The sequence below is a fragment of the Poecile atricapillus genome, chromosome W, assembly GCF_030490865.1.
Source record: "Poecile atricapillus isolate bPoeAtr1 chromosome W, bPoeAtr1.hap1, whole genome shotgun sequence".
Lineage (NCBI taxonomy): Eukaryota > Metazoa > Chordata > Aves > Passeriformes > Paridae > Poecile > Poecile atricapillus.
In genome coordinates this window covers 18,939,921-18,952,372 of record NC_081288.1, presented here as the reverse complement: position 1 = coordinate 18,952,372, position 12,452 = coordinate 18,939,921, and the positions used below count along the sequence as shown (strand labels likewise).

Below are 12,452 nucleotides of genomic sequence, written 5' to 3'. Positions count from 1 at the left end.
CCAGCTCTCAACAAGGTAGCCCAGAACCAAAATGCTTCCTGCACATTCACCCAGCCTAGGACAACTAGTGGGTGCCTTTTGAAATCTATTGTTATTTTTCTTGTATAACGTCAAAAGTCTGTCTTGAGCTTACCTGGGTATGTTTAAAAACACTATACACTGGAACTTCAGCTCCTGGATCTTTGGAGTCAGGTCTGTACCATCACACTACAAAGCCAAAGTGACAGAGCACAGAGAAATTGCTGAATGGAGCCACAGACAAGAGAAGTGTTGCTGCTTTGTAGCAACTTTCCCAAGACTTTCCTTGGAATGTGTTGCCAATGTCATGCTCAAAACTGAAAAGTAACAGAGCCATTAAACTCTCACCTCACTCTCTCTCCAAACCTCCACCTCCACCCCCTTCCCACAATACTACGACACAATTTCTTATACTTACCACAACTTTAACATGCTTGGATAAATCTCTTGAGCTTCTTTGCAGAAAGTCTGTAAAGGCTGCCTGCAACAGAAATAAGTGCAGGAATTAGCAACACTTCCTCTCTTTTTTTCTCCCAAGTTCTTATCCCTCCACAGGGCTAATTACCAAAATGACATCCTTTGGTTAAACTTACTCTCCCAGAAAATGTGACTTGATTTCATTGTTTTAAATTGTGATATTTCTTCTTTTTGGAGCTTAACTGAAAAAAAAATCCTTGGACACCCAAGTGCAATGGTATCCTGGACCATGAAGCACAAAGTCTTGCTCACGTATTTGTTTCCATTTTCAAGGCACATGGGTACAGTGGGTGTCACCATCCAGAAATACATTATATGTCATTTATTATCAAACTGATGTTTGCTCTTAATGGCTTTAGAATAAAGTGTTGTTCATTTGCCTCCTGAATGCACAAGTGGATATTTATATGTGTATATTCACCCATCATTAATCACTCCAAATATCACTCCTGCACTCTCTATGATCCTACATCCGAGACTGTTCCTCAAAGCTACAAAGATACAGGCCAAAACTTTGGGAATTCTTCTAGGAAAGTCAGTGTCAATGCAGATCCTAAACCCTGAGAGAAGCGGAGCAGTGCCTTGAGAAGCTTATGAGCCAGAAGCAGAGGGACCAAGATATGACCAGGACTGTGTCAAAGGTGTGTACTTTTCTCACCTGCCAGCTCTGTATAATAACAGTACCACAGGCTCTTTTCTACAGACACCTGTGTGTGGCACTGCCAGAAACAGCATGTGTGCACTTGAAGTTGGAACAGGCAAAATGAACTGGCATAAGCTCCTGATGTGAGAAAGTGAGGAGGAAGGTAATTAAGAAGACATTCAAGCAACTAAGTTAACATCATTCTGTAAGACGAATCTGTACTTACCCCTGCATAAAACATTTTATTTCTAAATCGGCTGTTGAATTTCTCTGGATTTGCTTCTGTGAAAGGATGAAAAATAAAAGTATGAACACTCTAATTAAACAAGTAGACTTCATTATACCTTCACATTCCCTGCCAGCACTACAGTGCTTTCAGTGTATCACTCATCGAAAATATTAACATAAATATGTTTTCCATGTGTGAGTCCCCCATCTGTGCCTTTCTCTGCTATCAGATTTCAAACATTCATATTGAATCCTTCCCTTTTCTCATAGAGAGTGGAAATAGAGGGCAACAGGAGCAAAGAGGTAACAAGAATTCAATCAGTTAATTTAACACTTCTCAGATTATTCATCTTATGATCCCTCAATAGAATTCGTAAGACTTCTGTTTCTAACAATGGAGAACAAATCTGTAAGAATTACTAGAAATTTATGAAACAATAACCCATGCTTTGAACCAGGAGTAAAGCATTAACAAATTATAAGACTAAACAGCCCCTAAATTCTGATGTGTTAAAGAGTTACTAAGGAATAGACATTTCTACCCAAAGATCTCTGCAGGAAAAAAAAATTAGTTACTCTAAAACCTATTTAGAAAGTCATTTAATTTTGATTAGACTCCAAGCAATGGAGAATTTTAAGTCTAGTACTAATGTACATCAAACGGTTAATTATTCTCACGGTTAATGTAAATGTGGCCATTTCCAATCTTGAAATTTTCAGTCTTCAACAGCCAGCTGCTAAATCTTGTTATGCTTCTCTGTCAGATTAAAGAGCCTTCAACTATCAGATATCTTCTCCTTGAGTAAATACATATAGGCAGTGATTAAATAGCCTCTGAACCTTCTTTCCAATAAGCTAAATGGAGTTCCCTTTATCTCCCAATATAAGGCACATTTCCCAGAATACAGCTCATTCTTGAGCCTTCTTGGAAACTGCTTTCCTTTTGTGGCATCTAGAGATTCAGGAAGCAGCCCTTCTGACCCTCCACTCAGTGCCAGCTACTCACGCTGGTTCATTGATGCTCTAGTGAAAACATCAAACTACCAAGGCAGTCCTTCTGGCTAAAGCATCACATTAGTGTGGACACATCCAAATTACCTCTCAAATGACCACTTAAAACAATACTTCTAGTTCTCTTGAAAGTCACTGCATCTCACACAATAAGGCTCCATTTTGTAAGAATGAGCTGCTTAAGGTTTCTGATCTGCTTGTTGGCTCAGTTAATGTATCTGCTGCTGTGTCACAGGTGATTCAAGCTCAGTCAGGGCCACTTCTACTTCAAACAATTAATTTAATTTCATAAGTCAATCTCATCTCACATATTGAGCTCACAGCTCTTTTCAAAGAGTCTCAACACCCCATGCCAAGCAGCAGAAGGCTTCTGAAGGCTTGGTGCCTGTGCTGCGCATTCTCTCATGTGAATATCCCCAATGGTTTCAGACAGCAGACACCACAGCACTGGGCCTTACATGGATCTAATGACAAATACTCCCTCAACCTACTGGTCCTACTTCTGCCAACACAGATGAGCACGGGTAGGGAGGAAGGACTCTGTGATTTAATACAGAGCCTTAAGTTGATTAGAGTGTAACTTTGATTGTGAAGTAAATTATTGAGTGCATATCCAAGGCTCACTCCATCCTCACCATTCCTAAACCATCAAGAAAGTAGAAAATAGAATGTATTCAACTCTCTGTGTGCAGTGGCAGGTTTTGTGCAAATGAGCAGTCCTGCACAGCTGAGGGACCAAACAGCACGTCAGCAGGGATAAAGTAAATTGCATCTTCCATGCTCTACCAAAGCATAAGGATACCAATGGAGGAAGCTGGAAAGAGCCACTACCCAAAACACTTCCTAAAGAAGCAGAGCTAAATGCATTAGCCTTGAATCCAACCCTCAAGTCTCAATCTGATTAGTCACAAGAAAAGTGTAGAGGTTGCCATGGAAAAGGCCACATTAATATGTAGGTTCCTCTGAGACACTGCAATCACTGCTTATTCTAAATATAACAGCTGACCAATCTCTACTGCAGAAAGTGTCCTGCTAGGCTGAGAGTACATATCAATTTATCTTATTTTGGTTTGCAGGCATGTTATTCATTTGTTTTAATACTACATGTGATTAAATTGTTCCACATAAGCAAATGCATACAGCCACTTACTTCAAGAGCACAAATGCTATAGCTATGAAAGTACTTTACATTTTGCTACTGCTGCTAAGAATTTCTCTGGATTGTCATTAAGTGCTAAATAAGATCATAGTCTGCTCTGCTTTGCTTAACTCAGTGAGCCAGGGATACCTTGGGTTGGAAGGAGCCCTTAAAGTCCATCTAGTCCAACCCCTTGCAATAGGCAGGGACATCTTCACCTAGATCAGATTTCTCAGAGCCTCATTCAACCCAATTTTGAACATTTCCAGGGATGGGGCATCTACCACCTGTCTGGGAAACCTGTGACAGTGTTTTACCATCCTCATAGTTAAAGATTTCTTCCTCATATCTAGTCCAAATTTACACTCATTTTGCTTAAAACCAATGTCCATTGTCCTATTGAAACAGGACCTATTTTTCTTATAAATCCCCTTCAAGTATTGAAAGACTATAATAAGTGCTCCCAGGAACCTTTTCTTCCCCAGGAAAATTCCACATGAAAAAGAATACAACCCCCACATCAGCAACACCTCCAAGGCTATAAACTTTCCTCCTGTAAAATACATAGAATCCACTTCATCTATTTTAGCATTTGAGAAGACAAGGATGACACCAGCAGTGCAGACTTGTGCTGCAAGAAGCTCTCCTGGCCATGCATACTCAGACACACAGCTTGCTCTGCCAAGTGCTTTTTCACCCATGTAAATTTTTAAAACACTGGCATGTCTGGAATAACATTCATTCTTTATAGGGCTCCATAACTTCATTATTAAGTAATGCCTCCATTAAATGAGAAAGTAGCCATGCATTTAATCTATACAGTATATTCACAGTCACATTAGCAATGCAGAGTGATATGCACTCATAAAAAAAATGCATACAGCTGTCATAATTTCATTCCTGTGCCCTTTTGTGGCCCCTCATTATTATTCCTAAAGCTTGAAGCAGTCTTAAACATCATAAAATATGCATTAGCTCATTCCATCATGTATCCTGCTCTTTATTTAGCTTGGCATTAAAGTGCTATCTTTTCATCTTGAAATGACACCTTAATAGTATGACAGTGAATATAAGGAAGGCTGTGCTTCAGAAAAAATACCTGTGCAATGGAATGCCCAAAAGCCAAAGGCAGACACTTGGACAAGGTTTGTTTCTACAAGCACACCTCCCTAAACCATATAAATAGAGCCATTCATATCAGTGCAAAGCTGTCCATATCAGCCCTTAAGTCACAGGTCAGTCTGTACAGGGTGTCATAACTGCCACTGGCAAGGGGAAAGACAAGGTGCCACAACTGCTCAAATTCCTGACATTAAACCTCTTAACTTGCAGAGAGACAGTCTGGGTCTGTACCAAGTCCAGGGACATTATGGAATACTGATCCATAGGTAACAGCTGTTCAGCTTGAAAGCACAGTTATATTCCTGCCACTTCCAGTCTCATGGCTCCTCTCTTTCCTCCATTTCCACACTCACACCTGACTCCTTTGCAAGTCACCTATCATCTCCTTTGCAAGATCTAATACTTTGGAACCTCTAAAGTACATTACAGTCTTCTTAGTAATTTTTTTCACTTCTTAATCATGAAGTCCTTTGGAAACTCATGATACAATCACTTTTTCTTTTTGTATGTATCTTAAGGTTTTATGTTCCAGCTTTACTTCTGAATGATAAGAGCAAGACGTTAAATCCAACTCTATTTCTAATTAAGAAAGTAACCGCCCATCCACAAGGCTATGGAAATAAAAAGTTCCTATTACCTCTGGATTCATGGAACTCCAGCGTAACATGTGCATCAAATCCAAGACTGAAGTAATTATTGAAGACATTGAGGGGAAGCTGTAATTAGATAATAAAAAGAGACATAAAAACAACATGAATTGAACATTTCTCCACACGCCAGGGTTTAACTATTTAAACTTGGCTCATCATGAAAGCCTACTAAGAACAAAATGGAACATATCAGGGAAATGTAAGCGAAAGGTTGCCCTGAAGGTTAGTAATGGCTTGTGGAAAATGATCAGATCCAAGAGCCTGAAGAACACAAATAGACCTATAGCACTTTATGATCGTATATGTGTCTTTGTTAACACATCAGAGGGTTCCTTATGTTGTCATTTAGATTTCCCATAAGGCTGAGCCACTTAACGTATCAGGTTTTCAAAGATTTTGCTGGCTCTTCGAGCTCAGCATGGCAAATGAAACTCCAGCTGTGTTCTTCTCGCTTCATATATAACCAGGAGCAATCCAAGTCCCAGAGAAGAAGCCCTAATCCTATTGAGGATGCATGAGGCAGGCAAGCATTCATCTGGCCTCTTCATTGTTTCACACATCCAGCAGGGCTGTAGAGAGGCAACTGTAACATCCAGTAGATAAACTGGAAATTATAACTGAGAAGAGAAAAATGGTTCACAGAACAGGGAGGGTTTTAAATTTTGTAGTATTTTCGACATCTCCATACCAAATGATACATTACTATGTGATTCCCTCACAAAAATTTTCCCATTCTTCAACCACCAAGATACACTAGTAGAGATTACATGGAGATCCACATATGAAGAAGTTAAATACAAAAGTACACTATACCTTCCTGTAAAGCAGGAAACAGCAGGTACCCATTAGAAAAATCCTAAAGAATAAAATTTTACATTCTGTTTTTAGATTTGTCTAATTGGGGAATGGATAACAGAGGCAGGGTTTCTCTTCCTGCAACTAGAGAAAAACAACCATGACCTTTCTGATAAAATGCTAGAGATTTTTTTCCAGGATTGAATCTTTGACATAAATGTTCAATGCCAGGGATGTTTCAAACAAATAAATGCCTTTCACACAACTCTAGAATCACTGAAACATGAAAAGAATCAAAGGGAGAGATGCAAATAGAAAATTAAAAAGTTGCAGAACTCCCCACCCACACTGCTTAAACTGTAACCCAAAGTGGTTCATAAGCATTCTATAGTTTCCATGGCAAAAAGCAGGCTCTAACCTTACGTGCCCCATCCTCCAGCTCGTCCTGAGGCAAATCAGGGTTGCGCTCAACCTGAAGATTCCAGCGGTCCAGCTGGACAATGGTCCCATCTTCTACATGGCACAGGATCTTCGACACCGGCTCATCTGTGTAACCCTGACAGCAGAGTGACCAGAGTATCAGCCATGGATGGTGAAAACAAATCAAGTTACTCACCAATCACCTGACAGACTTTCCTCCTTTCCCAACATGCCTGAGACCCTCGATAAACATTTGATCAAGCATTTTAACAAGCTACTATTGAGGTGCACAAGTCTAGGGCAGGCAAGGTAAGGCCATAAGGAGAGGAATTCTAAGTATATTTGCCTTTCCTGGAATAAATCCAGTGCTGTAGTAAGGGATAAACAAAGAGAAACTTTAAATTATGCCTAAATTAGAAGCCTGTTTACTGTTCTTGTTACTTGGCCTGAAATATCATATACATCTATGCATACTTTTATTGCAACATCATTAGTAATTCAAAATCTCAGACTGCAAATTGAAGCAAACTGTTCTGCCAGAGTGAAGCAGACTTTAGACACAGCCCTGCCTGCTCTTTTAGCCAAAAGGAAGCTCCACCCCACACAACTAAACATGAGCAGCAAGCTGAGAACCCCCATGTAAGGGTACCCCAGCCAGTCCTTACCCCCCCCCAGTTGAGGGTGCGGGCAAGGTCATTCCCCGTGCCAAGTGGAAGGACAGCCACAGGAGGTGGGGGGCTGAGTTGCAGCTCATCGAGGATGGACAGGATCCAGCCCACCTATAAAAAGGGAAATTAAGAGAACTGTCAGGAGTATTAAAGGGAAAAAGACATATTTTGATCATATCATATTCTTTTTCACAGAGAAGATCAAGTAAAAGAAATTTAAAAATGAATGAAGAATAATATGGACAATTCAGGGTAATTTTATTTTTTAAATTACCATTATGTTGAAAGAAACTCAACCTTTGACAAACAGCTATGAAAGAAAATGAGAGACACGTTAAGACAGCATGGTGTCTCAGAACTTATCCTGCCAAGCATGAACTTTCTCACAAGTCTCCCTTTCCCAGAGACCTGAGTGCTGAATTATTTCACTCAGTACAAGGCATTATATCTATAGATATACAGTATACAGATACACATACACATCTACACATACATATCCAATAAAATAATAAAATACTAGACTAAAAAACAGACTAAGGCTCAGGGTTGGAGGCTTTGGATTAGAACAATGAATTTGTCTGTTTTGTATCCTAAGCTATTAGTTATTTCAGAGAGTATCTCTTCTATCTTTCTTCTGGACTATATAAAGCTTACAAATAGAAATCTAGCCAGAAGGAACAAATTACTGTAAATTATTTTGTTTTCATTAAATGGTAATTTTCAAAGGGGAGAAAGAATTGTTGCTAAAGATGTTATCAAATTTTTGGTGACTGAAATTCTTGTGCAGAAACAAAGGATTCTTTCTTAAACAACTTCTCACTTTAAAAAAAAAAAAAAAAAAAAAAAAAAAAAAAGGTGAAGAACCTGTGCTGAATTTTTAGATAAAGAATTAATAAAAATTAACAGAAGTTTTTTTCCTGTTTCCAGTTTTCAAAGATGCAGTTTCTACTGCAAATGTGAGCTTTTAAACAGGACAGAAGACCAAAATCCTGACTACAGCTGGACTAAATTTGTCTTGCCCCAACTAATATTACTGTGGTTTCAAATATTCTCTCAATCCAAACCAGGATAGCACTGGAGCTTCACAAAAGGCACCCAGCATAACATGGCCATCAGGAAAAATAGCTGGAGTTTGAAGGACTGCAGAGGCATGGCCTGATAAATATGGAAACCACCACACTATTTACTATTCTGTGGTTTTTCTTTCTCCAAGTATCTTCAAAAATAAATTTAATTTTTCACAAATGGCATTTATCAGACAGCTATTTATCATAACCAATTGTCCAATTATTAAAGCATTCATCTGGGATGTGATCCCCTATTAAATTTCATTCTCTGACAACAGCCATCTCAAGTACTTACAGCTCTCATGACCTTGGATGTCACCAAAATTATTGAGGTCTTTTAAAGGGATTTTCAGAGGTAAGTAATCCTCTCTCTTTCAAAATATCTATACTTCTTCACTGATAACAGGAGACAGAATAAAAAGTCAAGATAACATCAGTAGGGCCAGGATTTCTTAAAGAAGTTGGTCATTGCCATTGCCACTGACTTAATCCACACATCTGTACTTCAGCATCCACTGCTACAGGTATCACAATATCCACCACTTTGTAAATACTTTTAGCTGATGAACAGAAACTTCAAATTACTAATTTATAAGCACAACATTGCTATTTAACTTGAGGTCACTCCTAAACCTTGTACATTAGTTGCACAATCCAGAATGGCACAGGCTACCATTTCCAGAATGCTTCTGACTGCTTTGAAAGCAAAGCTTTCCACTTCTGCCCCAGGAAGTAACAGCAAGCAGTGACAATGGAAAAGTTATAAGAAGTTCTGATTCACCTCAATAATGAGAGGTAACATCTGGTCTCATTGCATATTCATTAAGTCCATTTCAGCCAGATTTTTCATTTCTGGATGTAATGGCTTTGGGAATAACTGGATATTAATTTGTTTCAAACTGAGCAGCAGCAAAGGTAATAGTGGAGTGCTGCTCATACTAATGAGAAGGTGCTGCCACCTCTCGCTCGCACAGTTCAGCAAAGGGAAACAGGATGGTCCGACTCAATGTAGTTATATTCTTTTCTCTTTTAGTATCGTCATGATTAATTTTTTTCCTTCTTCCTCAGATGGGAAAGAAAACAGATGGAAACACTTTTTTCAGCTGATGCCTCCTCCTGCTAAAGGACTGTCTTTCATGTTTCTTAAGAAAAGCTCATCATTCACTAGCAGTCACGTCTTACTTTCCCATGTACTAGTAATGCAGTAGTCTTATCACTGATTCATTTTTGCAGCCTTGCAGGGGAAGCATTGATATTAATAACCCTGCTGCTGGGGTTTTAAAAGAACCCACAGAAGCTGAAAAAATTCCCCCAGAAATTCAAGCAGAGACGAATTGAGAGGGGATTCAGCTGTCTACAAAATAAACCAACTGCCTTTCCATGCCCTAAATATCTACATAGATATGCTCTGTTCAATCACTGCTATTTGTTAATAGTAAAGCATTTTCCTTACCATACTTACTGTTAAAATTGCCATCACATCCATGCTGGGGAACTGAGCCCCCTAGAAATTAAAGGTAAGTTTTTCAACTGCATTTAGCACTCAGTGGCATAGACTGAGATTTAAAATATTTTCAAGTACTGTAAAGAGAATGCAGTTGTAATAACTCCATTACTCCTCATGACCTTTAGACCCTGAGCTGCAGAGTTTTTCTCCAAATGAAGGTGTCCAAATCCTTTAAAGGTTTGACCCCATTCACTTACCCAAGAACACAGAAACTCTGCCATAAAGAAAAGTACTGAACCTGGATCTGCCAGGATCTAGCAGGAGGAAGCAGAAATTAAGATGTAATGGCTGCCAGACACTAACTTAACCTTCTAGAGCCTCAGATATAATGTAAATAAGTGAGAGGAGACCAGCAAAATTAGTCTTTCTCTCTTTTAAGCTGTACAAAATCTTTATGCATAAAGGGAAGACAGCTTTGGACATGAGAATCTGCCCCATATCTACACAGGCCAAGCTACACAGAAAATTGAAAAACAGATATTAGATTTCACAAGTACAAGGTGTGTTATCTTTCCGTGCCTCTGCAGGCAGTGTAAGGTGGGAAACCCCCCACCACGAGGAGTTTAATTACTTGGCCAAAGACCATTGGACTGCCAGGTCCCTGCCACCTACCGTCCCATCCCCACCGCATGCCAGGATCCTCAGGTTTGGCACCTTTCTGTACAGCTCCAGCCTGCACAGGGAGGGAAAAGGGGGGGAAAAAAGGGGAAAAATGTAAGAAGAGTAATGCAGACATTTTTAATGCATTTTTCTGAGTGACAGTGTAACCACCACATACTGCATTTTCAAATATTCATTACTAAGAATATGAGTGGAGTTGGAAATGTAAAACCAATAGGATGTGAAATGGGGCCTTCTTCCATGTTAGGCAGCACCTCCTGACAAGTGTTTGATCAGTTTAGCATCTTCCCAGATTTTCATATTCCCTCTAGGGAGGTCAAAATCTTTCTTTTTTCTCTTACCCTAAAGCAAAAAAATTTAAACACTGAGGTTTGAAAACAATATTTAATGTTCTTCATCGTGATTTGTTGAGCTACCATCTCAGTCTTGTATAATGTGACAGCTTCTTCAACTAGTGACTGTATTTTAACACCACAGAAGGCAAGAATATGTAATAGAGTTCCTTCTCTGGATATGTGATCTAAATATCAACAGGAGAGACCAAAAAAAGCACCCACTGAAGTCCTGCTCCTTCAGTTACACCCTTCAGAAAGCCATAATGAAATATTTTCTAATGACGGGGGGGACATTGACATGTAGAAGGCTGAGTGACCAGTGGACCTAACCCTCCTTTTCCCTATTACACAGCTCTGAAAAATGTATGTCTAACTTAAAGGTTCTAAACATCATGAGAGAACAGCAGCACAGGTATTTCTGCAGGAAAGTAAAAAGCTTGGGTGCCTTGAATAGGAAACACTTTGACTGTTCTTCTACAGGCAAGTATTTGATTTTACATTATTACAGTAAAATATTTACAAAAACATACAAAGCATATTTACAAAACGTGAAAGTAGTTCTGGGAAGATGGTTAAGTAAAGCCAATATCTCCATGACCAATACCACAGAAGGATGGTTCTCAGCCCTTGGCAGCAAGAATTAGCCATTTAAAGAGAGGTACTCTCTCCCTTGGCTTGCACTTCAACACCTGGCTAAGCTGAGTTAGTTACTCAGAGAGCAGGGACAGTTGCACAGTGCTGTCGTGTCAGTCTGGAGGCAGCCTCACCCCACTGGAATGCTCATTCATTAGGGACTGGTCAGGCATTGGGATGCCAAGCAAGCCTTGGAGCCATCTGGACCTGGCTCTGTCTGGACACAGGGGAAGCTCCTGACCTCACAAAAGCCCTCACTGCAGCCATTCCCCTTGCTACCAAAACCTGGATATGTTAACCTCACACAGTCACTAATTCAGCCAAGCTAGATCTTTTCCTGTTTTCCTGACCAGACCAGAAATAGGGTGCACAGCAATGAAGGCTCCAGTACTTACGCATCTCTTGGCCCTTCCTGAGAGAGATCAAAGACCTGGCGTGGATTCAAATACCACATAAACATTTGGAGAACCTTGGTGCCCTGGCAAGGGAGAAAAATCAAAGGCAGGGGAGTTATGAGCAGTTTAATGATTATTGGAAATAATAGTGTGCATTATTCTCTATATTTCAACTGCTGTTCTTTTTTTCTGTGCTTCATAAAGCAAACATAAAACAAGAAGATGAACTAGAAAGTGGCATAGCAAATGACTGCTCTGTAAAATAGCAATCCAGGACAAGGTGCACATGCAGGCATATAGACCAATTTCAACAACACAGATCACTAATGGTCCATGGGAACAGGCATTTGGGGTCAGACCAAAGGTTCATCTCCCACAGCAACCTGTTCTCCTGCTTCTCACCACCTGCAACAAGAAGAAACCTCTGTTATCCCACCTCACCCTCAGCTATCCATGACAGAAAGAAGTTGAACAAGATTGTAGCCAAAGTCTCCATCACACTGAGCACTGTGCTGCCCAATGTCCAAGCAATGACAGTGTTCTGGCCTCTGTCATCACCACGATGATCATTCATAATTGTATCCTCTACCATCTAATGAAGCAGGAGTCAAGGACTTTGTACAGCTGCCCTAATGGTCCCTCACTTGGTGCAGTGTGGCCAGCCCATCACCTAAAGGTATAATTTCTGTTTTCTCGAACTCTGGGGTTCATATTCCCACTCAAA

General features: G+C 39.8%; 1 protein-coding gene across 1 annotated transcript in view; it reads right to left on the bottom strand.

The window, feature by feature from the left end:
• LOC131591767 (diacylglycerol kinase iota) overlaps window positions 1–12,452 on the bottom strand; it is a 110,439-nt gene that overhangs the window by 80,029 nt on the left and 17,958 nt on the right. Inside the window, exons 8-15 of the mRNA XM_058862807.1 lie at window positions 11,729–11,811; window positions 10,357–10,417; window positions 7,168–7,281; window positions 6,501–6,638; window positions 5,275–5,353; window positions 1,365–1,420; window positions 437–499; window positions 134–207 (exon numbers count right to left, since the gene is read on the bottom strand). Of these exons, the coding sequence (XP_058718790.1) occupies window positions 134–207; window positions 437–499; window positions 1,365–1,420; window positions 5,275–5,353; window positions 6,501–6,638; window positions 7,168–7,281; window positions 10,357–10,417; window positions 11,729–11,811 (668 nt within the window). The remainder of the gene's footprint in view (window positions 1–133; window positions 208–436; window positions 500–1,364; window positions 1,421–5,274; window positions 5,354–6,500; window positions 6,639–7,167; window positions 7,282–10,356; window positions 10,418–11,728; window positions 11,812–12,452) is intronic.